We start from the raw sequence: 27263 nt of genomic DNA on the forward strand, positions 1-27263 counted from the left end.
CAAAACTGAAGCATGATTGTCTGCTTAAGATACTTCCAAAATATACAGGATTCTATTTTTCTCACAGTGAGTTGTATTTTTCCACTACAGAAATCTTTTGAGTGCAAGATCAAAGTTGCATAATATTACTCACCTTTAATGTGCTTGATGGGAATTTTCACTGCTCTAGCCATATGTTAAGCTATTGAATCCCCCATGAGAAGCCTATGAAAGAGATACTAGTGTACCTGCTTTTGTCAGTTGGAGAAACTGAGGAAGACAGCTTCAGGAGTAACTTGCCAGGGCCTCATACTAGGAAATGGTAGGGATGGGATTCCTCACGAGGACCAGCCCCCCCTGCTCTTATGTTCATGCTCATCCCCTTGCCTTGCCTGCAGACCCCTCCTGCCTGGCCGAACTTTACAGCTCGCCGAGTTCATGCTTGTATTGCAGGATGCCATCTTTGTTTTGCAGAGGTCCTGAAAGCCATAGAGCCCACCCCACACAGATGAATGTATGCCCTGGTTTGTTGGCCCTGGAAGGAGAGGTGCTTCCCACAGACTGTGTAGAGCTAACCAAGATTCGCCAGAACCAAAAACTCACTTGAAACCTCTTCTTTTCTATTTTAAAATAGAAATGAGCCTAACACCGTATTCTGTTTGCCAAAGAAGTATTTCAGTCACCTTGTCAATAGCTATGGTATTCCTGCTGTATGCAGAGCACAGACCAGGACCTCACCGCCCCTGAGCACGTCAGTAAGCAAGGGTGCCTGGTGGCTTCCACCCAACAGAAACTTTTGAGTACCCTTTTTAAACAAATGTCTGTACCAGGTGCACTACCCCATTCCCTCATTCTGAGGCCAGTTCAGGAGGCTGAGGGAAGGGTCTTCAGAAGGTGGAGTGTATCCTAGCCAATATGGTTCCACATTCATCCCCCTATAAGCCACCAGTTTGCCTCCATAGTGTGACACATGGCATAAAATCACAGGTAGTTTACAAGAAGAAAATATTACTCTCAGCAAAGGAACGCTGTGTTAAGCTGCTGTTGGGGACCATTCCCTGCCTTGGAGCCTGGGCTCCTCCATGCAGCCCAGGCCTGGAAATATTACAAGTTCCCCCGTGAACATGGGTGTCTGAAAACAGCACCTGCTCACTTAGCAAAACTCTGATCTTGCCCTTTGCAGCCCAGGAAACTGGCCAGTGGCTCCCTTGAGTGTGCTGGCCTGCACCTTGCATCTCATAATGGAAAAATCCCCCACTGGGCTTCTGCAAGGGGCCAGGCTTGCTGGCTCTCTGCAGGGGGAACAGTGGCACCCCTGTGTGCTGCTGCAGAGGGAAGCCATCACCTGGTTATGGTGCAGGGAATGGGCTGGGGGCGGCTGTCCCGGAACCTGTGGCTGCTGCGGTTGCCCCTCATGTTTGAGCACTGAGCTGGACGCCTCTGTCCGAAACCAAGGGGGTCCTGGAGAAATAATGCGGCTTTAAGTCATTGTCATTAAGGTTTCCCTTTCGCCAAATGTTGATGTCATTCTCAAGGTGGCTCCCGTCTGCCTTCCTGAAAAGTATAATGTAAGTATCGTTTCCGTGGCTTCTGGACAATTCCACTGTTTGATAGTAGCATCCCAAACGTGGCCCATTTGATTTTTTTGTGAGTTGCAGCAGCCCCGGTGTGTGTGGTAGCATCTGGTGCTCCTGTCGCCCTTTGTCTCATTTGCAAACACAGATTCCTAAGAACCTTGATTATTCAACCGCAAGCGCCAAGATATTTTGAGTGATGTTTTTCAGAGCAGAGACTGCATGGGTTTGAAACTTACTTGCTGTATATTCAGCTGCCGTTGGAAATAGCTGTAGATATTGAGTAATAATTTGGGGAAATCGAATATTATATCAGTATTTCCTTTTTTAAAAACTGCCCAGGCTGGCGCGGAGATCTCCACCGTGAACCCAGAACAGTATTCAAAGCGCTTTTTGGACTTTATTGGCCACATCTTGACGTAACCTCCTGCGCTGCCTCGGACGGACATGAACATGAGATGGACAGAGGTGGCTTCAGTGTAAGAAAAATGAAAACCAAACTCAGTGAAGTACTCATCTTGCAGGAAGCAAACCTCCTTGTTTACATCTTCAGGCCAAGATGACTGATTTGGGGGCTACTCGCTTTACAGCTACCTGATTTTCCCAGCATCGTTCTAGCTATTTCTGACTTTGTGTATATGTGTGGGGGGGTGTGAGTGTGTGCACATTTTAAAAGTCATAAATTAGATCCACTTTGGTCAGAATGTATCCCAACAAAGACCCTTTGATTCCAGCTATGGCCGAATGAATGAGTGAACAAGTGAACACACGTGTTGGGGAGGGGAGAAGGAAGTGCATGTCAGGCACCCGTGTTGGCATCACGCGACAAACTGTGGATCAGGTTTTTTTTTTTTTTGAGTTGAAAGATGTGAGACAGTATTCAGAATAATGAAGATAATAATGATTATTATAATAATGATGATGATTCCAAGGAAAAAACCTACAGCGAATGTTCCACTTCTACCCCGCACGCAAACACTCCCTAACACTGGTAACCTGAGCCCCCAGCACTGGACGGAAGAATGCTGGCGTCTCCGTGTGTACTGGTTCAGGGTTCTGGCCCCAGCCTTGTCAGGACCCCCTGGTGTTCAGAGCCCCCACCCCTCCAACAAGCAGCTGATGCCCCAGTGATTCTCTATACATTTTTCACCTCGGCCAATATGTCCAGGAAAACTGCTTACTTCTCTTTTCTTGCCTGGAGCATTCATTGTTACACCCTTACTTTGCAATATAGGAATTAATGCTACAAAATAAAAGTAAAGCTTACCTGAAAAGTGCATAGTTTGGGGCAATGGTATCTACATCTCCCACTGTGGGAAAACCAGCAAAGCATCAAAACTCTGAATTCTCCGTTACCGAATGCAGATCTGAATTATAAGATGTTTATGTTTGACTATTGTTTCAACAGTGGGATTTTGTTATGAATTATCCCTTTAACTGAAACCCTCAGTTTTACTGTTTACATTATTAGGAAAACAGGGATATCTTTTGAATCTAAAAATTTGATGTAGTGTGTGATTTTTGAAGTTTACATGTAAAGTCACTTAACAGTGTAGGTGAAATAATGTTTGTCATATTTTGAGACATCCTGCAGTCATGTTTTTATGTGAGTGTTTTATCCAAAGTACACGGTAGACAGTCTTTCACAATAAAAGGAAAAGGTTTTTTTTTTCCCTCCAAATGTACATTTATCAACCTAAGGATTTTTTTAAAAAGAGATTTCACCCCAGTCTGGTTTATGTAAGTTCATTGCCCTAAACTGTGCTGTTTTTAATCAAGTTATAGATTTCCAACCTAGATCATGTATCTACCAACTCTCCTGCATTTTCCAAAAGGCGTTGAGCTTCAATATTAATCTTGCTTAGAGTAGGTTATCCACTTATATGCTGCACTATGGCCGTGCCTTTGAAACTCCTTGTTTAAAACATGATATGATTTTTGTGGGCAGTTTCAGAAAAGAAAAAAAAAAATCTACCCTTTAATTCTTACTTGCAACTCAACACATCTCCCTGCCGCACTGCCTTTTCCGGGAACTTTACTTCAGGCTCTCCGGATTGCAGCTGTGCCCAGTGTATGTGGATCTAGTTCACAGTCTTTGGAAGCCAGCGGTCATGCCCTCCCTGTACCGTCTACTGATTCTACATAGATTTGTTATCCTCAGCAGACAATGTTAACACCACTGTAACATAGTGTACAAATTCGTATTTTATGTATTTAAAGTAATCCATACTGTGATTTGGTTTTTCCCTGCACCGTTCATTCTGGCATCAGACGAGTTTTTGTGTTCTGAAGTCCTGTTGTGGTTGACCCGAGACTACAGCCGTGAGACCCTGAAGTAAAGATAAGGTACACATACATTATTGGAGTAACTATTTCCTTGGGGCCAATCTGTATATGCTTTTAGAAGTTTACAGAATGCTTTTATTTTTGTCTATAACAGTCTCATTTATTTCTGTTGATAAACTATTTGGACAGAGTGAGGACGTTTGCCCTGTTATCTCCTAGTGCTAACAATACACTCCAGTCATGAGCCGGGCTTTACAAATAAAGCACTTTTGATGACTCACAAGATGAATCCTTTGTTCCTCTGTCCCAATTGTGTCTGTCTGTTCCAAACACATTTTAAATACTCGGTCCTGACAGTGTCTTTAGCTAATCCTTGAGAAAATAAAAATGGAATTGTATCTTTTTAGTTTCTAGAGCCTTGCCTTCCGTTTGGGAATTGCCAGTAATAACAGAGTTTCACAACACAATTGACTTTGCTGCAAGATGAACAAGTAGAGGAGAAGAATCTCTTCCATGATATCCTATAAAGTCATATGTTTTGTTTTTAGGTTTCATACACCTTAGTTCTATGTGTGTCAGCATTTTTTTGAAACTTCCTTGGGATACCATTGATGGATAGGAGACTTACGGCATTCCACTTGGTGCCAGGTTCACACAGACAGTTTGTCTACAGCACGTGCTTTGATAACTCATTTTTCTTCTAATGCAACTGATGCCAACCCCCGGGCCATGGACCGGTACCAGTCCACGGCCTGTTAGAAACCTGGCTGCGCAGCAGGAGGTGAAGCTGGCCCGCATTACCGCCTGTGTTCCACCTCTTTCAGATTAGCAGCAGCATTAGATTCTCATAGGAGCGCTGAACCCTATTGTGAACAGCACACGCGAGGAATCTAGGTTGAGCACTCCTTATGTGAATCTAACTAATGTCTGATGACCTGAGGTGGAACAGTTTCTTTCCAAAACCATCTCCCCAGCCCCCTGCCAGTCCACGGAAAAACTGTCTTCCACAAAACCAGCCCCTAGCGCCAAAAAGATTGGGGAACACTGTATTGGAGAATAATTTGAGCATAATGCACTTTTCACATTGCTTGTGTGCCCTTTGGTCTGCAAGGAACATTAGGTGAACTGAACTGAGCTGTGTAGGGAAACACAACACACCCACACTTCAGATATCTCCAGCACCTCACTTCACTGCACGTGATTTGTTACACTCATTCGTATCTGGAGTTATACATTTCCACCTGACATCAGATCACCTGTCTCCTCTTTACAATAACCCAAGAGCCACCATCCTTCTGATGCCCACAACCACAGGTATGCCTTACATCCTTTTCAAGGTAACTTGCCCTATTTTAGTATTTTATATATTTCCTGACCAGTTAGCGTTTTTATAATTGTGCTACTGTTTTTATTAGATTTCTTTCTCTTTTCAGTGTGTGACTCATTACATTTTGGGATGTTGTGGTCCTCGTCTCATTTTTCCCAGAAGTTCTGTGATTTCCATTGTGCAGCTTTGCCTAACCGTGATTTCTAGGAACATACATGTGGCATTATTGTAGAATTGACTGGTCAGCAGGGAGCTTTAATTCAATGTTCTTTGTGGACTGTTTGCATGTGGACATTGATTTTCCCTTCATTTTGGTTAAGTTCCAGATTAGAATCCACAATAGTTCCAGAAGGTTATTTCTAATTCATAGAAGGGCAAAAGTTGGTATGAAGCATTAATCCTGAGTGCAACACTTTTAAAAACAGTGGTTAAGAGTTAAGTGCAAGAGATTACAAACTATATGTTGTGAAATGGTGATGTATATAGTGTGCAAATGCACTCAGGCCGAGAGGCTGAACATAGACTCAGGACCGCTGTGCACAACCTTTCTTGGAATTTTTAAATAGCACAAAGTCAGCGATTGTAGTGACTATTGTACATGTGCATCTTTCCTTGAGTTCTGAAAATAACTGTCCCCCATTCCTTCCTATAATATAGATATATTAAAAGCATAAAAATAAAAATTAATATAGATTGCTGTATTAAAAACAGAGAAGTCCTTCTTCCTAAAGGGCAGAAATTCTGCCTTGTCTTTTGAATTCCTATGCTAGGCTGGGCACACTGGCTCACACCTGTCGGGGGAATCACTTGAGGCCAGGAGTTTGAGACCAACCTGGGCAACCTAGAGAGACCCTGTTGCTAAAAAAAAATAAGAATTAAAACTTTAAAAAATTAGCCAAGTGTGGTGGTGCATACCTGTAGTTCCAGCTACTCAGGAGGCTGAGGCAGGAGGATCTAATTGAGCCTAGGAGTTTGAGGCTGCAGTGAGCTATGATCACACCACTGCACTCCAGCCTGGGTGAACTTGTCTCAAAAAATAGATAGATAGATAGATAGATAGATAGATAGATAGATAGATAGATAGATAGATAGATAGATAGATGATAGATTAGATAGATAGATTAGATAGATAGATAGATGATAGATAGATATAGATAGATAATAGATAGATAGATAGATAGATAGATAGATAGATAGATAGATAGATAGGAATTCTCTATCTTATCTATCTAATAGAGTCACCTGCATCGCCTCACGGAGCCTCTGGCCAGCCTGCCTTCACTCCATGTTTTCATTATTCTGAGCTGGTATCTTTATAAACAGTTAGCAAATTGAAGGGGCACTCATAGTAAAGTAGCCCAGAAGATCAATGAAGTGACCCGGGAAAATTACAGTTGTTAATTTAATCTAGAGTGGTCACTGAAAATTATTTCATAGGCCGGGCTTGGTGGCTCTCGCCTGTAATCCCAGCACTTTGGGAGGCCGAGGTGGGTGGATCACGTGAGGTCAGGAGTTTGAGACCAGCCTGGCCAACATGGCAAAACCCTGTCTCTACTAAAAAATACAAAAATTAGCTGGGCACGGTGGCAGGCACCTGTAATCCCAGCTATTCGGGAGGCTGAGGCAGGAGAATAGCTTGAACCTGGGAGACAGAGGTTGCAGTGAGCCGAGATTGCGCCATTGTACTCCAGCCTAGGAAACAGAGCGACACTGTCTCAGAAAAAGAAAAGAAAAAGAAAATTATTTCATAAAAGAAATTCCTGAGGAGTAAAGTACCTCTTTTTCTCAACTGAATGCCCTTCAGAATTTTGTCCTAGTTCTGCTTTTGCAGTTCTGTGAAAATCCTGCCAAAGGGCAATTAAATGCCCTAATCTGTGATTGTCTCACTCTTAAACACTGTTTAATTTCATAAGAGAGGGGACAAAAGATTACAGTTTTCCAGAATCTACTGCAATAGATCTTTGTTTTTTATAGAATGTTTTGTAGAACTTGTTCCTGGAAGAGATGTTACAGATGAGGAAACCTTGGCCCAGAGAAGCTAAGTGACTTCCTTCAAGGTCAGACAGTGGTCAGTGACAAAGCCAAGCTTAGAACTCAGCTCTCTGCCCCAGCTTTCAAGAGTGGAAGTTGAATACATGCGCTATGGACCTGGGACCTCACCATTTCCCTAATGGTGATTAATCTGTATTATCCCATTTTCCTAATTCTTTCTCTTACTCCAACAGTTTTTTGGGTTTTCAACTGTCTCTTGATTTTTTAAATCAAGGAGTCTCACTGGAGAATATAAAATATTTGTAGGCCTATTGAATGGCAGTCTGTGGACATGGAACTTGAAAATCTGTCATGAATAGACTTCCTGGGTGCTTCCAAATGGCCAGATTTAGAAAACCACTGTCTTAAGTAGTGAAGCTTTCCCAATGATGACTAAGGGTTTTTTGTTTTGTTTTGTTTTGTTTTGTTTTGAGATGGGCATTCGCTCTTGCCCAGGCTGGAGTGCAGTGGCCTGAACATCGTGGCCTGCATCCTTGAACTCCTGGGCTCAAGTGATCCTCCCTCCTCAGCCTTTGGAGTAGCTAGGACTACAGGAGCATGCCACCATGCCCAGCTAAGTTTTTAAAATTTTTTTGTAGATATGGAGTCTCGCTACATCCCCCGTCCCTGTCTCCCTCCCACTCTGTCTCCCCCTTTTTCTATAGTCTCTCCTAATATATGAACAAGTTAACTTCTCATTGATTAGAGCAGTAGTTAGAAAATTATAGTCATATGGCCAAATCTAACCCAGAACATGATTTTTGTCGTAAATAAGGTTTTATTGAAGCACAGCCACACCCATTGATTTAATGTTTTCTGTGGCTGCTTTCAAGCCAGTGACAGACATCATGGCCCACAAAACATTTACCATCCAGCCCTTTACAGCAAAGGATTACTGACCCCTGAAACAGCCTCATTTTAGTATTACAGTCTAATTTCTGCAAAGCCATGGGCTTGAGCTACAGTTCCTTCACGTTTTTCCTTAGCTGTGATATAAAACAAAGTTTGAGAAACATTTCAAGATGTGCCAACAAAATCGAATATTAAAAACTTAGTGGGATCTGGCAAGATGGCCAAATAGGAACAGCTCCGACCTGCAGCTCCTAGCAAGACCAATGCAGAAGGCAATGATTTCTGCATTTCCAACTGAGGTACCCAGTTCATCTCATTGAGACTGGTGAGGCAATGGGTGCAGCCCATGGAGGGTGAACAGAAGCAGGGTGAGGCATCGCCTCACCCAGGAAGTGCAAGGAGCTGGGGGAACTCCCTCCTCCAGCCAAAAAAAGCCGTGAGGGACTGTGCTACCCAGCCTGGATACTATGCTTTTCCCATGGTGTTTGCAATCTGCAGATCAGGAGGTTCCCTCATGTGCCTACACCAACAGGGCCCTGAGCTTCAAGCACAAAACTGGGCAGCTCTTTGGGTAGACACCAAGCTAGCTGCAGGAGTTTTTTTTTTTTTTTCGTACCCCAGTGGCGCTTGGAACCCTCATGAGACAGAACTGTTTGCTGCCCTGGAAAGGGGGCTGAAGACAGGGAGCCAAGTGGTCTCACTCAGTGGGTCCCATTGCCATGGAGCCCAGCAAGCTAAGAACCACTGGCTTGAAATTCTCACCGCCAGCACAGCAGTCTGAAGTCAGCCTGGGACAGTCGAGCTTGGTGCAGGGAGGGGTGTCCACCATTACTGAGGCTTGAGTAGGCAACTTTCCCCTGACAGTGCTAAGGAAGCAAGGCAGTTTGGACTGGGCAGAATTCACCACAGCATGGCAAAGCGGCTACAGCCAGACTGCCTCTCTAGCTTCCTCCTCACTGGGCAGAGCATCTCTGAAAGAAAGGCAGTAGCCCCAGTCAGGGGCTTACAGAGGAAACTCCCATCTCCCTGAGACAGAGCACCTTGGGGAAGGGGCAGCTATGCGCACACTTTCAGCAGACCTAAACGTTCCTGCCTGCCGGCTCTGAAGAGAGTAGCAGATCTCCCAACACAGCTCTCGAGCTCTGCTAAGGGACAGACTGCCTCCTCAAATGGGTCCCTGACCCCTATGCCTGCTGACTGGGAAAGACCTCCCAACAGTGGTCAACAGACACCTCATACAGGAGAGCTCTGGCTGGCATCAGGCCAGTGCCCCTTTGGGACTAAGCTTCCAGAGGAAGGAGCAGGCAGCAATCTTTGCTGTTCTGTAGCCACAACTGGAGATACCCAGGTAAACAGGGTCTGGAGTGGACCTCCAGCAAAATGTGCAACTTGAAGAAGAGGGGCCTGACTTTTAGAAGAAAAACTAACAGAAAGCAACAGCATCAACAAAAGTCCCACACACAAAAATCCCATCCAAAGGTCATCAGCCTCAAAGATCAAAGGTAGATAAAATCCATGAAGGTGAGGAAAAACCAGCACATAAATGCTGAAAATTCCAAAACCAGAATGCCTCTTCTCCAAATGATTGTAACTCCTCTCCAGCAAGGGCACAAAACTGGATGGAGAATGAGATTGACAAATTGACAGAAGTAGGCTTCCGAAGGTGAGTAATAACAAACTCCTCTGAGCTAAAGGAGCAAATTGGATAAAGAGTCAAGACCCGTTGGTGTGCTGTATTCAGGAGACCCATCTCATGTGCAAAGACACACATAGGCTCAAAATAAAGGGATGGAGGAATATTTACCAAAAAACAGAAAGCAAAATAAAGCAGAGGTTGCAATCCTAGTCTCTTATAAAAAAGACTTGCAATCCTTGTTTCTTATAAAACAGACTTTAAACCAACAAAGATCAAAAAAGACAAAGAGCAAGATGGGCGAATAGGAACAGCTCCAGTCTCCAGCTCCCAGCGTGAGCAACACAGAAGACAGGTGATTTCTGCATTTTCAACTGAGGTACTGGGTTCATCTCACTAGGGAGTGCCGGACAATCGGTGCTGGTCAGCTGCTGCAGCCCGACCAGCAAGAGCTGAAGCAGGGCGAGGCATCGCCTCACCTAGGAAGCGCGAGGGGGAAGGGAATCCCTTTTCCTAGCCAGGGGAACTGAGACACACAACACCTGGAAAATCGGGTAACTCCCACCCCAATACCGCGCTTTACCAAGGGTCTTAGCAAACGGGCACACCAGGAGATTATATCCCACACCTGGCTGGGAGGTTCCCACGCCCACGGAGCCTCCCTCATTACTAGCACAGCAGTCTAACGGCAAGGCAGCAGCCAGGCTGGGGGAGGGCCGCCCACCATTGCTGAGGCTTAAGTAGGTTAACAAAGCTGCTGGGAAGCTCGAACTGGGTGGTGCTCACAGCAGCTCAATAAGGCCTGCCTGTCTCTCTAGACTCCACCTCTGGGGACAGGGCACAGCTAAACAACAACAAAAAAAAACAACAACAAAAAGCAGCAGACACCTGTGCAGACGCAAACGACTCTGTCTGACAGCTTTGAAGAGAGTAGTGGATCTCCCAACATGGAGGCTGAGATCTGAGAAGGGACAGACTGCCTGCTCAAGTGGGTCCCTGACACCTGAGTAACCTAACTGGGAGACATTCCCCACTAGGGGCAGACCAACACCCCACACCTCACATGGTGGAGTACACCCCTGAGAGGAAGCTTCCGAAGCAAGAGTCAGACAGGTACACTCGCTGTTCAGCAATATTCTATCTTCTGCAGCCTCTGCTGCTAATATCCAGGCAAACAGGGTCTGGAGTGGACCTCAAGCAATCTCCAACAGACCTACAGCTGAGGGTCCTGACTGTTAGAAGGAAAACTAACAGGAAGGACACCCACACCAAAACCTCATCAGTACGTCACCATCATCAAAGACCAGAGACAGATAAAACCACAAAGATGGGAAAAAGCAGGGCAGAAAAGCTGGAAATTCAAAAAATAAGAGCGCATCTCTCCCTCCAAAGGAACGTAGCTCATCGCCAGCAACGGATCAAAGCTGGACGGAGAATGACTTTGACGAGATGAGAGAAGAAGGCTTCAGTCCATCAAATTTCTCAGAGCTAAAGGAGGAATTACGTACCCAGCGCAAAGAAACTAAAAAGCTTGAAAAAAGAGTGGAAGAATTGATAACTAGAATAATTAATGCAGAGAAGGCCATAAACGAACTGACAGAGATGAAAACCGTGACACGAGAAACACGTGACAAATGCACAAGCTTCAGTAACTGACTCAATCAACTGGAAGAAAGAGAATCAGCGATTGAGGATCAAATGAATGAAATGAAGCGAGAAGAGAAATCTAAAGAAAAAAGAAGAAAAAGAAATGAACAAAGCCTGCAAGAAGTATGGGATTATGTAAAAAGACCAAATCTACGTCTGATTGGGATGCCTGAAAGTGAGGGGAAAAATGGAACCAAGTTGGAAAACACTCTTCAGGATATCATCCAGGAGAACTTCCCCAACCTAGTAGGGCAGGCCAACATTCAAATTCAGGAAATACAGAGAACACCACAAAGATACTCCTCGAGAAGAGCAACCCCAAGACACATAATTGCCAGATTCACCAAAGTTGAAATGAAGGAAAAAATCTTAAGGGCAGCCAGAGAGAAAGGTCGGGTTACCCACAAAGGGAAGCCCATCAGACTAACAGCAGATCTCTTGGCAGAAACTCTACACGCCAGAAGAGAGTGGGGGCCAATATTCAACATTCTTAAAGAAAAGAATTTTAAACCCAGAATTTCATATCCAGCCAAACTAAGTTTCATAAGTGAAGGAGAAATAAAATCCTTTACAGATAAGCAAATGCTTAGAGATTTTGTCACCACCAGGCCTGCCTTACAAGAGATCCTGAAGGAAGCACTAAATATGGAAAGGAACAACCGGTACCAGCCATTGTAAAAACATACCAAAATGTAAAGACCATCAAGGCTAGGAAGAAACTGTACCAACTAACGAGCAAAATAACCAGTTAATATCATAATGGCAGGATCAAGTTCACACATAACAATATTAACCTTAAATGTAAATGGACTAAATGGTCCAATTAAAAGACACAGACTGGCAAACTGGATAAAGTGTCAAGACCCATCAGTTTGCTGTATTCAGGAGATCCATCTCACATGCAAAGACATACATAGGCTCAAAATAAAGGGATGGAAGAAGATCTACAAAGCAAATGGAGAACAAAAAAAAGCAGGGGTTGCAATACTAGTCTCTGATAAAACTGACTTTAAACCATCAAAGATCAAAAGAGACACAGAAGGCCATTACATAATAGTAAAGGGATCAATTCAACAGGAAGAACTAACTATCCTGAATATATATGCACCCAATACAGGAGCACCCAGATTCATAAAGCAAGTCCTTAGAGACTTACAAAGAGACTTAGACTCCCATACAATAATGGGAGACTTCAACACCCCACTGTCAACATTAGACAGATCAACAAGACAGAAAGTTAACAAGGATATCCAGGAATTGAACTCATCTCTGCAGCAAGCACACCTAATAGACATCTACAGAACTCTCCACCCCAAATCAACAGAATATACATTCTTCTCAGCACATCACACTTATTCCAAAATTGACCACATAATTGGAAGTAAAGCACTCCTCAGCAAATGTACAAGAACAGAAATTATAACAAACTGTCTCTCAGACCACAGTGCAATCAAACTAGAACTCAGGACTAAGAAAGTCAAATCAAAACCACTCAACTACGTGGAAACTGAATAACCTGCTCCTGAATGACTACTGGGTACATAATGAAATGAAGGCAGAAATAAAGATGTTCCTTGAAACCAATGAGATACAACATACCAGAATCTCTGGGACACATTTAAAGCAGTGTGTAGAGGGAAATTTATAGCACTAAATGCCCACAAGAGAAAGCTGGAAAGATCTAAAATTGACACTCTAACATCATAATTAAAAGAACTACAGAAGCAAGAGCAAACACATTCAAAAGCTAGCAGAAGGCAAGAAATAACTAAGATCAGAGCAGAACTGAAGGAGACAGAGACACAAAAAACCCTCCAAAAAATCAATGAATCCAGGAGCTGGTTTTTTGAAAAGATCAACAAAATTGATAGACCGCTAGCAAGACAAAGAAGAAAAGAGAGAAGAATCAAATAGACGCAATAAAAAATGACAAAGGGGATATCACCAGCGACCCCACAGAAATACAAACTACCATCAGAGAATACTATAAACACCTCTATGCAAATAAACTAGAAAATCTAGAAGAAATGGATAATTTCCTGGACACTTACACTCTCCCAAAACTAAACCAGGAAGAAACTGAATCCCTGAATAGACCAATAGCAGGCTCTGAAATTGAGGCAATAATTAATAGCCTACCAACCAAAAAAAGTCCAGGACCAGATGGGTTCACAGCTGAATTCTACCAGAGGTACAAGGAGGAGCTGGTACTATTCCTTCTGAAACTATTCCAATCAATAGAAAAAGAGGGAATCCTCCCTAACTCATTTTATGAGGCCAACATCATCCTGATACCAAAGCCTGGCAGAGACACAACAAAAAGAATTTTAGACCAATATCCCTGATGAACATCTATGCAAAAATCCTCAATAAAATACTGGCAAACCAAATCCAGCAGCACATCAAAAAGCTTATCCACCATGATCAAGTGGGCTTCATCCCTGGGATGCAAGGCTGGTTCAACATTCGCAAATCAATAAACATAATCCAGCATATAAACAGAACCAAAGACAAAAACCACATGATTATCTCAATAGATGCAGAAAAGGCCTTTGACAAAATTCAACAGCCCTTCATGCTAAAAACACTCAATAAATTCGGTATTGATTGAACGTATCTCAAAATAATAAGAGCTATTTATGACAAACCAACAGCCAATATCATACTGAATGGGCACAAACTGGAAAAATTCCCTTTGAAAACTGGCACAAGACAGGGATGCCCTCTCTCACCACTCCTATTCAACATAGTGTTGGAAGTTCTGGCTAGGGCAATCAGGCAAGAGAAAGAAATCAAGGGTATTCAGTTAGGAAAAGAAGAAGTCAAATTGTCCCTGTTTGCAGATGACATGATTGTATATTTAGAAAACCCCATTGTCTCAGCCCAAAATCTCCTTAAGCTGATAAGAAACTTCAGCAAAGTCTCAGGATACAAAATTAATGTGCAAAAATCACAAGCATTCTTATACACCAGTAACAGACAAACACAGAGCCAAATCATGAATGAACTTCCATTCACAATTGCTTCAAAGAGAATAAAATACCTAGGAATCCAACTTACAAGGGATGTAAAGGACCTCTTCAAGGAGAACTACAAACCACTGCTCAGTGAAATAAAAGAGGACACAAACAAATGGAAGAATATACCATGCTCATGGATAGGAAGAATCAATATCGTGAAAATGGCCATACTGCCCAAGGTAATTTATAGATTCAATGCCATCCCCATCAAGCTACCAATGACTTTCTTCACAGAATTGGAAAAAACTGTTTTAAAGTTCATATGGAACCAAAAAAGAACCCGCATTGCCAAGACAATCCTAAGTCAAAAGAACACAGCTGGAGGCATCACACTACCTGACTTCAAACTATACTACAAGGCTACAGTAACCAAAACAGCATGGTACTGGTACCAAAACAGAGATATAGACCAATGGAACAGAACAGAGTCCTCAGAAATAATACCACACATCTACAGCCATCTGATCTTTGACAAACCTGACAAAAACAAGAAATGGGGAAAGGATTCCCTATTTAATAAATGGTGCTGGGAAAATTGGCTAGCCATAAGTAGAAAGCTGAAACTGGATCCTTTCCTTACTCCTTATACGAAAATTAATTCAAGATGGATTAGAGACTTAAATGTTAGACCTAATACCATAAAAATCCTAGAGGAAAACCTAGGTAGTACCATTCAGGACATAGGCATGGGCAAAGACTTCATGTCTAAAACACCAAAAGCAACGGCAGTAAAAGCCAAAATTGACAAATGGGATCTAATTAAACTAAAGAGCTTCTGCACAGCAAAAGAAACTACCATCAGAGTGAACAGGCAACCTACAGAATGGGAGAAAATGTTTGCAATCTACTCATCAGACAAAGGGCTAATATCCAGAACCTACAAAGAACTCAAACAAATGTACAAGAAAAAAACGAACAACCCCATCAAAAAGTGGGCAAAGGATATGAACAGACATTTCTCAAAAGAAGACATTCATACAGCCAACAGACACATGAAAAAATGATCATCACTGGCCATCAGAGAAATGCAAATCAAAACCACAATGAGATACCATCTCACACCAGTTAGAATGGCAATCATTAAAAAGTCAGGAAACAACAGGTGCTGGAGAGGATGTGGAAAAATAGGAACACTTTTACACTGTTGGTGGGATTGTAAACTAGTTCAACCATTATGGAAAACAGTATGGCGATTCCTCAAGGATCTAGAGCTAGAAGTACCATATGGCCCAGCCATCCCATCACTGGGTATATACCCAAAGGATTATAAATCATGCTGCTATAAAGACACATGCATACATATGTTTATTGTGGCACTATTCACAATAGCAGAGACTTGGAATCAACGCAAATGTCCATCAGTGACAGACTGGATTAAGAAAATGTGGCACATATACACCATGGAATACTATACAGCCATAAAAAAGGATGAGTTTGTGTCCTTTGTAGGGACATGGATGCAGCTGGAAACCATCATTCTCAGCAAACTATCGCAAGAACAGAAAACCAAACACCACATGTTCTCACTCATAGGTGGGAATTGAACAATGAGATCACTTGGACTCGGGAAGGGGAACATCACACACCGGAGCCTATCATGGGGAGGGGGAGCGGGGAGGGATTGCATTGGGAGTTATACTTGATGTAAATGACGAGTTGATGGGTGCAGCACACCAACATGGCACAAGTATACATATGTAACAAACCTGCACGTTATGCACATGTACCCTAGAACTTAAAGTATAATAATAATAATAATAATTTAAAAAGACAAAGAAGGACATTACATAATGGTAAAGGGATCAATGCAACAAAAGCTAACTATCCTAAATATATATGTACCCCCCCCCAATACAGGAGCACCCAGATTCATAAAACAAGTTCACCTATGGGTTGTGTTTTTCTGGTGGAGTCTTGACTAAAACAGCCTCTCAGATGTTCCAGATTATTTCTAATAACAAGAGGAAGAAGCACCTCTAGAAGGATGGAGTAAAGGCCTCTAAGCTCTTCCTCAGAAGGCTTAAATGCTGCTGCTCCTGCCACCATCCTGTCTCTAGTGCCCTCTGAAATGTTCCAGCACATTTTTTAAGTACTCAACACTGATGGGCAATGGAAAATAGCTTTTGCCATCATTCCCATTAAGGTTGAAGGGTGAAGATATGCTTTTGTATTACAGACAATTAGTAGAAACTGTCCTTGAGAAAGCCTAGATTTTGGACTTACTAAATAACAACTTTAAATCAGCCATTATAAATATATTCAAAGAACTAGGAAACTATGCCTAAAGAGTTAAAGGGGCCAGACACTGTGGCTCACGCCTGTAATCCCTATACTTTGAGAGGCCAAGGCAGGCAGATCACTTGAGGTCAGGAGTTCAAGGCCAACATGGTGAAACCTTGTCTCTCTAAAATTAAAAAAAAAAAAAATAGCTGGGCGTGGTGGTGGGTGCCCATATTCCCAGGTACTCAAGATGCTGAGGGAGGAGAATTGCTTGAACCCGGAAGATGACGGTTGCAGTGAGCCGAGATCGCGCCACTGCATACCATCCTGGGCAATAGAGTGAACTCCATCTCAAAAAAAAATAAACAGTTAAATGAAAGTAGGAAAATTATATAAGAAATGGAGAATTTCAATACAGAAATAAAAGATTATTTAAAAGAATCCATAGAAATTCAGGAGGTGAAAAGTATAATAACTGGAGTGAAAACATTACTACAAGGGTACAACGGCAAATATGAACTGGCAGAAGAAAGAAAGCAAACTTAAAGGTCCACTGAGATTATCCAGTCTAAGGAAAAAAAGAAAAAAATGAAGAAAAATGGGCAGTCTTAGAGACTGATGGGATATCAAACATGCCACTGTATAAATAACGAGAGTTCCAGAGGAAGAGGGGAGAGAGAAAGAAACAGAAGAAATATGTGAAGAAATAATGGCCAAGGAAATTTTAAGAAATTTACAGATAGAAATATGTAGAAATTAAACAACATTTCCTGAAAAACCAGTGGGTTAAAGAAGAAATCACAAGGGAAATTCTAAGATACTTTGAAGTGAATGAAAACAAAAACACACATGCCAAAACTTCTTGGATGCAGCCAAAATCATGCTTACAGGAAAATTTTTTCAACTCTAAGTAACTATATTGAAAACTAAAAAAATCTCAAAGCCTTTATTCATAAACAGCCTGATGATCTTAATAGATGCAGGAAAAGCATCGGACAAAATCCTTTCATAAAACATTCAACAAATTACGAATAAAGGGCAACTCCCTTAACCTCCATGGACATCTATGAAAAACTCACAGCCAGCATTGCACTTAATCCTGAAAAACTGAATATTTTCCTCCTGAGATCAGGAACAAAACAAGGATACCCACTCTTGCCACCTCTGCTCAGCATTCATCTTAATTAGTTTGGACTGCTATAACAAATTACCATAGACTGGTGGCTTAAACAACAAGCATTTATTTCTCACATTTCTGGAGACAGGAAGTCTGAGATTGGGTGCCAGCATGGTCAAGATCTTGATGGGTGCCCTTTCCTGTAGAGAAAGTAAGACTTTCTCTAGTTGCAGATGACATGATCTTGCATATAAAAAATCTTAAGGAATCCACCAGAAGAAACTAATAGGGCTAACAAGTTCAGTAAGATTGCAGGGTACAAGATCAATAAACAAAAAGGAATTTTATTTCTATGCTAGCAATGAATGATCTGAAAATTAAATAAAGACAATTCTATTTATAATAACATGGATAAAGTTTTTAAATCTGGAAATAAACCCAGCCAAAAAATGCAGAACTTGTAGACTGAAAGCAATAAAACATCATTAAAAGAAATTAAAGAAGACCTATTAAGTTGAAAGATATCCCATATTTATGGAAAGCATAAGATCATTAAGAAGCAATACTCCTGATTTAATCCAGTTTCTATCTAAATCCCTGCAGGCTGCTTTGCAGAAATTAACAAAGTGATCCAAAAATTGTATGGAAACACAAGGGACCCAGAATAGCCAAAACAATCTTGAAAAGTGCAAAGTTGAAGGATTCACACTTTTAGATTTCAAAGTTACAGAAATATAGCAATCAAAAGTGTGGACAGAATATACATATAGATCAGAGAAATAGAATAGAGATTTCAGAAACAAACCCTTACATTTATGGTCAATTGATTTTTTTCATGAGGGTGCCAAGACAATTCAGTGGGTGAAAGAATAGTCTTTTCCACAAATGATGCTAGGACAACTATATATCCACATGCAAAAGAATGAAATAGGACCCCTAACTCACATCATACATGAAAAGTTAATTCATAGTACTTCAAAGACTTAAATGAAAGAACTAAAACTACAATTCAGAAGAAAACATAGGCATAGGCTATGGCTTGGATGACTATAATGAAAAAGCAAGTGTTGAAGATATGGAGGAACTTAGAACCTTCATATACTGCCTGTGAGTGTGTAAAATGGCACACCTACTTTGGAAAACAGTCTGAGAGTTCCTTGAATGGTTAAATATAGGTTACCATATGACTTGGGAATTTCAGCTCTAGGAGCATACCCAAGAGAAGGGCTGCATTCTTTCTGGAAGCCCTGGTGGGGAATTTGTTCTCTTTCCTTTTCCAGGTACAGATTGTCTGCATTGTTTGGGTATTTGGTTTCATTCTTTGTCTTCAAAGCCAGCAATATAGCATCTTTCTCTGGCTCTGCTTCCATCATATGTCCTTGATTAAATTAGCTACTGGACTATCTAGTTAGTATGTTTTTTCTAGTTTGTATGGCTCTGGAAGAAAGGCAGAAACTCTCTAGTTAGTATGTTTTTTCTAGTTTGTATGGCTCTGAAAGAAAGCCCCAGTCAGGGGCTTACAGATGAAACTCCCATCTCCCTGGCACAGAGCACCTGAGGGAAGGAGTGGCTGTGAGCCCAGCATCAACAGTCTTAAAATTTCCTGCCTGCTGACTCTGAAGAGAGCAGATCTCCCAGCACAGCTCTTGAGTTCGGCTAACAGACAGACTACCTCTTCAAGTGGGTCCCTGACCCATATGCCTGCTGACTGAGAGAGACCTCCCAACAGGGGTCAACAGATACCTCATACAGGAGAGCTCTGGCTGGCATCAGGCCAGTGCCCCTCTGCAACTAAGCTTCCAGAGGAAGGAGCAGGCAGTGATCTTTGCAGCCTCCACTGGTGATACCCAGGTGAAGAGGGTCTGGAGTGAACCTCCAGCAAAATGCAGCAACTTGCAGAAGAGGGGCCTGACTTTTAGAAGGAACACTAACAGAAAGCAACAACATCAACAAAAGAGCCACACAAAACCCCATCCAAAGGTCATACGCCTCAAAGATTAAAGGTAGATAAATGCACGAAGATGAGGAAAAACCAGCACATAAATGCTGAAAATTGCAAAAACAAGAATGCCTCTTCTCCTCCAAATGATCACAACTCCTCTCCAGCAAGGGCACAAATCTGGACAGAGAATGAGATTGATAAACTGACAGAAGTAGGCTTCAAAAGGTGAGTAATAACAAACTCCTCTGAGCTAAAGGAGCATGTTCTAACCCATTGCAAAGAAGCTAAGAACCTTGATAAAATGTTACTGGAACTGCTAAGTAGAAAAACCAGTTTAGGGAAGAACATAAATGACCTGATGGAGCTGAAAAACACAGCACAAGAACTTCATGAAGCATACACAAGTATCAATAGCCGAATACAGTGGAAAAAAGTATATTGGAGATTGAAGATCAACTTACTGAAATAAGGCATGAAGACAAGATTAGAGAAAAAAGATTGGAAAGGAATGAACAAAACCTCCAAGAAATATGGGACTATGTGAAAAGACCAAACCTACAATCAATTGGTGTACCCAAAAGCGATAGGGAGAATGGAACCAAGTTGGAAAACACACTTCAGGATATCCAGGAGAACTTCTCCAACATAGGAAGACAGGCCAACATTCAAATTCAGGGAATACAGAGAACACCCCTAAGATACTCTTCGAGAAGAGCAAGCCCAGGACACATGATCATCAGATTCTCCAAGGTTGAAATGAAGGAAAAATGTTAAGGGCAGCCAGAGAGAAAGCTCAAGTTACCTACAAAGGGAAGCCCATCACACTAACAGCAGATCTCTGCAGAAACCCAGCAAGCCAGAAGAGGGTGGGGGCCAATATTCAACACTCTTAAAGAAAAGAATTTTCAACCCAGAATTTCATATCCAGCCAAACTGAGCTTCATAAGTGAAGGAAAAATAAAATCCTCTCCAGACAAGACAAGCAAATGCTGAGGGATCTTTGTCACCACCAAGCCTGTCTTACAAGAGCTCCTGAAGGAAGCACTAAGTATGGAAAGGAAATACTGGTACCAGCCTCTGCAAAAACATGCCAAATTGTAAAGACCATAGAAGCTATGAAGAAACTGCATCAACTAATGTGCAAAAAGTCAGCTAGCATCATGATGACAGGATCAAATTCAAACATAACAATATTAACTTTAAATGTAAATGAGCTAAATGCCCCAATTAAAAGACAGACTGGCAAATTGAATAAAGAGTCAAGACCCATCTGTGTGCTGTATTAAGGAGACCCATCTCACATGCAGACACACACATAGGCTCAAAATAAAGGGATGGAGGAATATTCACCAAGCAAATGGAAAGAAAATCAGAACAAAACACAACAAAATAGGGGTTTTAATCCTTATTTCTTATAAAACAGACTTTAAACCAACAAAAATCAAAAAAGACAAAGAAGGACATTATATAATGGTAAAGGGATCAAAAGCTAACTATCCTAAATATATATGCACCCAATACAGGAGCACCCAGATTCATAAAACAAGTTATTAGAGACCTACAAAGATATTTAGACTCTCACACAATAATAGTGGGAGATATTTACACCCCACTGTCAATATTAGACAGATCAACGAGACAGAAAATTAACAAGGATATTCAGGACTTGAACTCAGCTCTGGACCAAGTGGACCTAACATACATCTACAGAACTGTCCACCCCAAATCAACAGAATATACATTCTTCTCAGAGCCACATAGCACTTATTCTAAAATCGACCACATAATTGGAAGTAAAACACTCCTCTGCAAATGCAAAAGAACAGAAATCATAATAAACTGACTCTCAGACCACAGTGCAACCAAATTAGAACTCAGGATTAAGAAACGCACTCAAAAGCACACAACTACCTGGAAATTGAACAACCAGCTCCTGAATGACTACTGGGTACATAACGAAATTAAGGCAGAAATAAAGTTCTTTGAAACCAATGAGAACAAAGAGACAATGTACCAGAACCTCTGGAACACAGATAAAGCAGTGTTAAGAGGGAAATTTATAGCACTAAATGCCCACATCAGAAAGCTGGAAAGACCTAAAATTGACACCCTAACATCACAATTAAAAGAACTAGAGCAGCAAGAGCAAACAAATTCAAAAGCTAGCAGAAGACGAGAAATAACTAAGATCAGAGCAGAACTGAAGGAGATAGACACAAAAAAAAAAAACCCTTCAAAAAAAGCAATGAACCAGGAGCTGTTTTTTTGAAAAGGTTAACAAAATAGATAGACCACTAGGTAGACTAATAAAGAAGAAGAGAGAAAAGAATGAAATAGATGCAATAAAAAATGATAAAGGGGATATCACCACTGAGCCCACAGAAATACAAACTACCTTCAGGGAATACTATAAACACCTCTGCGCAAATAAACTAGAAAATCTAGAAGAAATGGATATTTTCCTGGACACATATACCCTCCGAAGACTAAACCAGGAAGAAGTCAAATCCCTGAATAGACCAATAACAGGTTCTGAAATTGAGGCAGTAATTAATAGCCTACCAACCAAAAACAGTCCAGGACCAGATGGATTCACAGCCTAATTCTACCAGGGGTACAAAGAGGAGCTGGTACCATTCCTTCTGAAACTATTCCAAACAATAGAAAAAGAAGGACTCCTCCCTAACTCGTTTTATGAGGCCAGCATCATCCTGATTCCAAAACCTGGGAGAGACACAACAGAAAAAGATACTTTCAGGCCAATATCCCTGATGAATATCAGTGCAAAAATCCTCAATAAAATACTGGCAAACCAAATCCAGCAGCACGTCGAACAGCTTATCCACCATGATCAAGTTGGCTTCATCCCCGGGATGCAAGGCTGGTTCAACATACACAAATCAATAAACGTAATCCATCACATAAACAGAACCAATGACAAAAACCACATGATTATCTCAACAGACACAGAAAAGGCCTCCAATAAAATTTAACATCCATTTATAACATGTAAGGAAAGGGTCCAGTGTCTGTTTTCTGTTTCCCTTATACATCCCTTCATGCTAAAAACTCAATAAACTAGGTATTGATAGAACATATTTCAAAATAATAAATTGTTATTTATGATGAACCCACAGCCAATACCATACTGAACTGGCAAAAGCTGGTAGCATTCCCTTTAAAAACTGGCACAAGACAAGGATGCTCTCTCTCACCACTCCTATTCAACATAGTATTGGAAGTTCTGGCCAAGGCAATCAGGCAAGAGAAAGAAATAAAGCGTATTCAGGTAGGAAGAGAAGAAGTCAAATTGTCTTTGTGTGCAGACAACGTGATTGTATATTTAGAAAACCCCATCATCTCAGCCCCAGAACTCCTTAAGCTGATAAGCAACTTCAGCAACATGTCAGGATACAAAATCAATGTATAAAAATCACAAGCATTCCTATACACCAATAGACAAGCAGAGCCAAATGAGTGAACTCCCATTCACAATTGCTACAAAGAGAATAAAATACCTAGGAATATAACTTACAAGGGATGCAAAGGACCTCTTCAAGGAGAACCACAAACCACTGCTCAAGGAAATAAGAGAGGACACAAACAAATGGAAAAACATTCCATGCTCATGGATAGGAAGACCCAATATCATGAAAATGGCCATTCTGCCCAAAGTAATTTATAGATTCAATGCTATTTCCATCAAGCCACCATTGTCTTTCTTTGCAGAGTTAGAAAAACCTACTTTAAACTTTATATGGAGCCAAAAAGGAACCTGTATAGACAAGACAATCCTAAGCAAAAAGAACAAACCCAGAAGCATCACACTATCTGGCTTCAAACTATACTACAAGGCTACAGTAACCAAAATAGCATGGTACTGGTACCAAAACACCACACATCTACAACCATCTGATCTTTGATAAACCTGACAAAAACAAGCAATGGGGAAAGGATTCCCTATTTAATAAATGGTTCTGGGAAAACTGGCTAGCCATATGCAGAAAACTGAAACTGGACCCCTTCCTTACACCTTATACGAAAATTAACTCAAGATGGATTAAAGACTTAAATTTAACATCCAAAACCATAGAAGAAAACCTAGGCAATGCCATTCAGGACATAGGCATGGGCAAAGACCTCATGACTAAAACACCCAAAGCAATTGCAACAAAAGCCAAAACTGACAAATGGGATCTAATCAAGTTAAAGAGCTTCTGCTCAGCAAAATAAACTATCATCTGAGTTAACTGGCAACCTACAGAATGGGAGAAAATCTATGCAAGTTACCGATCTGATGAAGGTCTAATATCCAGAATCTACAAGGAACTTAAACAAATTTACAAGAAAAAAACAAACAACTCCATCAAAAAGTGGACAAAGGATATGAACAGATACTTCTCAAAAGAAGACATTTATGTGGCCAACAAACATATGAAAAAAATCTCATCATCACTGGTTATTAGAGAGATGCAAATAAAAACCACAATGAGATACCATCTCATGCCAGTCAAAATGGTGATTATTAAAAAGTCAGGAAACAATAGATGCTGTTGAGGCTGTGGGAAAATAGAAAAGCTTTTACACTGTTGGTGGGAGTGTAAATTAGTTCAACCATTGTGGAAGACAGTGTGGTGATTCCTCAAGGATCTAGAACCAGAAATACCATTTGACCCAGCAATCCCATTACTGGGTATATAACCAAAGGCTTATAAATTATTCTATTGTAAAGACACATGCGCATGTATGTTTATTGCAGCACTATTTACAATAGCAAAGAATTGGAACCAACCCAAATGCCCATCAGTGATAGACTAGATAGAGAAAATGTCTTATATACATTATGGAATACTATGCAGCCATAAAAAAGAATGAGTTCATGTCCTTTGCAGGGACATGGATGAAGCTAGAAGCCATCATTTTCAGTAAAGTAACACAGGAACAGAAAACCAAACACTACATGTTCTCACTCATAAGTGGGAGTTGAACATTGAGAACACATGGACACAAGAGGGGAACATCTCACACCAGGGCCTGTCAGGGGCAGTGGGAGGCAAGGGGAGGGAGAGCATTAGGAAAAATACCTAATGCATGTGGGGCTTAAAACCTAGATGATGCAGCAAACAACCATGGCACATGTATACCTATGTAACAAACCTGCACGTTCAGCAAATGTCCCAGAACTTTTAAAAAATATCCTAGATGGGCCGGGCGCGGTGGCTCAAGCCTGTAATCCCAGCACTTTGGGAGGCCGAGGCGGGTGGATCACAAGGTCAGGAGATCGAGACTATCCTGGCTAACATGGTGAAACCCCGTCTCTACTAAAAATACAAAAACCTAGCCGGGCGCGGTAGCGGGCGCCTGTAGTCCCAGCTACTCGGGAGGCTGAGGCGGGAGAATGGCGTGAACCCGGGGGGCGGAGCTTGCAGTGAGCCGAGCTCGCGCCACTGCACTCCAGCCTGGGAGGCACAGTGAGACTCCGTCTCAAAAAAAAAAAAAAAAAAAAAAAATATCCTAGATGGCATATTCTTTTAATAGAAATAAGACTGTTTCATATACATTGAAAATTGTTGTTTAGCCAGGTACAGTTGCTGAAGCCTGTAATTTCAGCACTTTGGGAAGCCAAGGCAGAAGGATCACTTGAGCCCAGGAGTTTGAGACCAGCCTGTGCAACATAATGAGATCCCACCTCTACAAATATTTTTTAAGTTAGCCAAGTGTGTTAGTGCATGCCTATGGTCCTAGCTACTCAGGAGGCTGAGGTGAGCGGATTGCTTGAGCCCAGGAGCTTGAGGCTGCTATGAACTGTGATCGCATCACTACACTCCAGCCTGGGCAACAGAGCAAGACCCCGTTTCCTCCCATCGTGCCCCTGACCCCACAGCCATCCCCACACCACCACCCCCAACAAAAAAAAGAAAAGAAAATATGTCACCACCTTCCTCAGTTATCTTGGCTAGATCTCTGGTAACTCACTGCAGCTTCTCCATCAGCATTGTTGCCTCACCTTGCACTTTTGTGTTTTGGAGATAGCTGCTTCCCTTAAACCTCATGAATCAATCCCTACTAGCTTCCAACTTTTCTTCTGCAGCTTCCTCACCTCTGTCAGCCTTCATAGAGTTGAAGAGAGTTAGAACCTTGCTCTAGATTAGGCTTTGGCTTGAGGGAATTTTGTGTCTGGTTTGATCTAACAAGATAGAGAGAAGGAGAGAGAGAGAGAGAAAGAAGGAGGAGGAGGAGGAGGGGAAGGAAGGAAGGAAGGGAGGGAGGGAGGGAGGGAGGAGAGGGGAGGAGAGGAGAGGAGAGGAGAGGGAGGAGAGGAGAGGAGAGGAGAGGAAGGGAGGGAGGGAGGGAGGAGAGGAGAGGAGAGGGAGACGGAGACGGAGGGAGAGGGAGAGGGCGGAAGAGGGAGGGAGGAATGGCTAGTTGGAACAGTTAGAACACGCACATTTTCTTAAGCTCATCATTTTACATGGGTGGTTTGTGATGCCCCCAAACAATTACAATAGTAATATCAAAGATCACAGATCACCACAACAAATCTATTAATAATTTAAAAGTTTGAAATATTTCAAGAATTCCCAAAATATGACACGGAGACATGAAGTAAGCACATGCTGTTGGGAAAATGGTGCTGATAGACTTGCTCAACTCAGGCTTACACATCTTTCAATTTGTAAAAAAATGCAGTATCTGCAAAGCTCAATCAAGTGAAGCACAATCAAATGAGATATGCCTGCATTTCCCTTTTAACCCAAGAGCTGTCTAATAGGAGGGGTTTTTTTAAATTTTAAATCTCCAGGTAGAAGTGCCTTTTTGGTTTTTAATATCTAGCTTTACTGTGTTGTGTTTAGAAACTGAGTAATATTTCAACTTTTTGGAACTTACCAATATTCTCTTTGTGTCCTCACATATGAGCACTTTTCAGGAATGTTCATGTATACTTTAAAAAGAAGGTATATTCCCTATCATCACAGAGTGATGCTCAATACATATCACAAAAGATAAGAGGGGAAAATTAAGGATCCTGCAGAAAAAAAGTGACAATGCCTCTTATATCAATATCTTATTGATTATGCTGTAGATCTTTTGTATCTTTACTTAATTTTGCCCATCTGAACTGTCCCAACAGGACCTATACTGTACTGAGAGTGGTTTCCTGTTCTCTTGTTGTTTCTGTTTCTCCTTGAATCTCCTATAGTTTGTTTTACATAGGTAATTGGTGTGTGACTTGTTGCATATATATTCATAATTGCTACATCATCATCTTAAAATGTGACTTTTAGTGTTATAAAATTCTTTTGTCTCATGTAATGGTTTTTCACTTAAAAATTCTACTTTATCCGCTAACAGAATCTCAATCTTCTTTATTTTTTCCCTTTGCCTGGTAAATCTTCCACCTTTATTTTCTGATTTTTGAATAACTACATCTTAGATGAGTCTCTTGTATACACCATAGAGTTGTGCACATTTGAATAGACAAATTAAATCCATTCATTTATTTTTGTGCCTGATAAGTGTGGTCTTAATCCTCTTATATGCTTTGTTACACTTTCTTTCTTTTTTTTTTTTTTTTCGTTTTCTTTTTTCTTTAACTTTTTTTTTTTTTTTTTTTTTTTTTTTTTTTTTTTTTTT

The 27263-nt window shown here is 41.3% G+C and overlaps 1 protein-coding gene across 4 annotated transcripts in view; it reads left to right on the forward strand.

The window, feature by feature from the left end:
• Window positions 1–4235, forward strand: part of PIP4K2A (phosphatidylinositol-5-phosphate 4-kinase type 2 alpha) — a 179662-nt gene extending 175427 nt beyond the window's left edge. For 3 of the 4 annotated variants that reach the window (XM_025397160.1, XM_025397159.1, XM_025397161.1), the window contains one exon: window positions 1896–4122. In XM_025397160.1, the coding sequence (XP_025252945.1) occupies window positions 1896–1976 (81 nt within the window). In that variant the 3' untranslated portion in view covers window positions 1977–4122. Of the gene's footprint in view, window positions 1–1895 lie in introns of all 4 variants that reach the window. The other variant, XM_025397162.1, reaches the window with a different exon arrangement.
• The last annotated feature ends 23028 nt before the right edge of the window (window positions 4236–27263 follow it).

The sequence above is a fragment of the Theropithecus gelada genome, chromosome 9 (assembly GCF_003255815.1).
Source record: "Theropithecus gelada isolate Dixy chromosome 9, Tgel_1.0, whole genome shotgun sequence".
Lineage (NCBI taxonomy): Eukaryota > Metazoa > Chordata > Mammalia > Primates > Cercopithecidae > Theropithecus > Theropithecus gelada.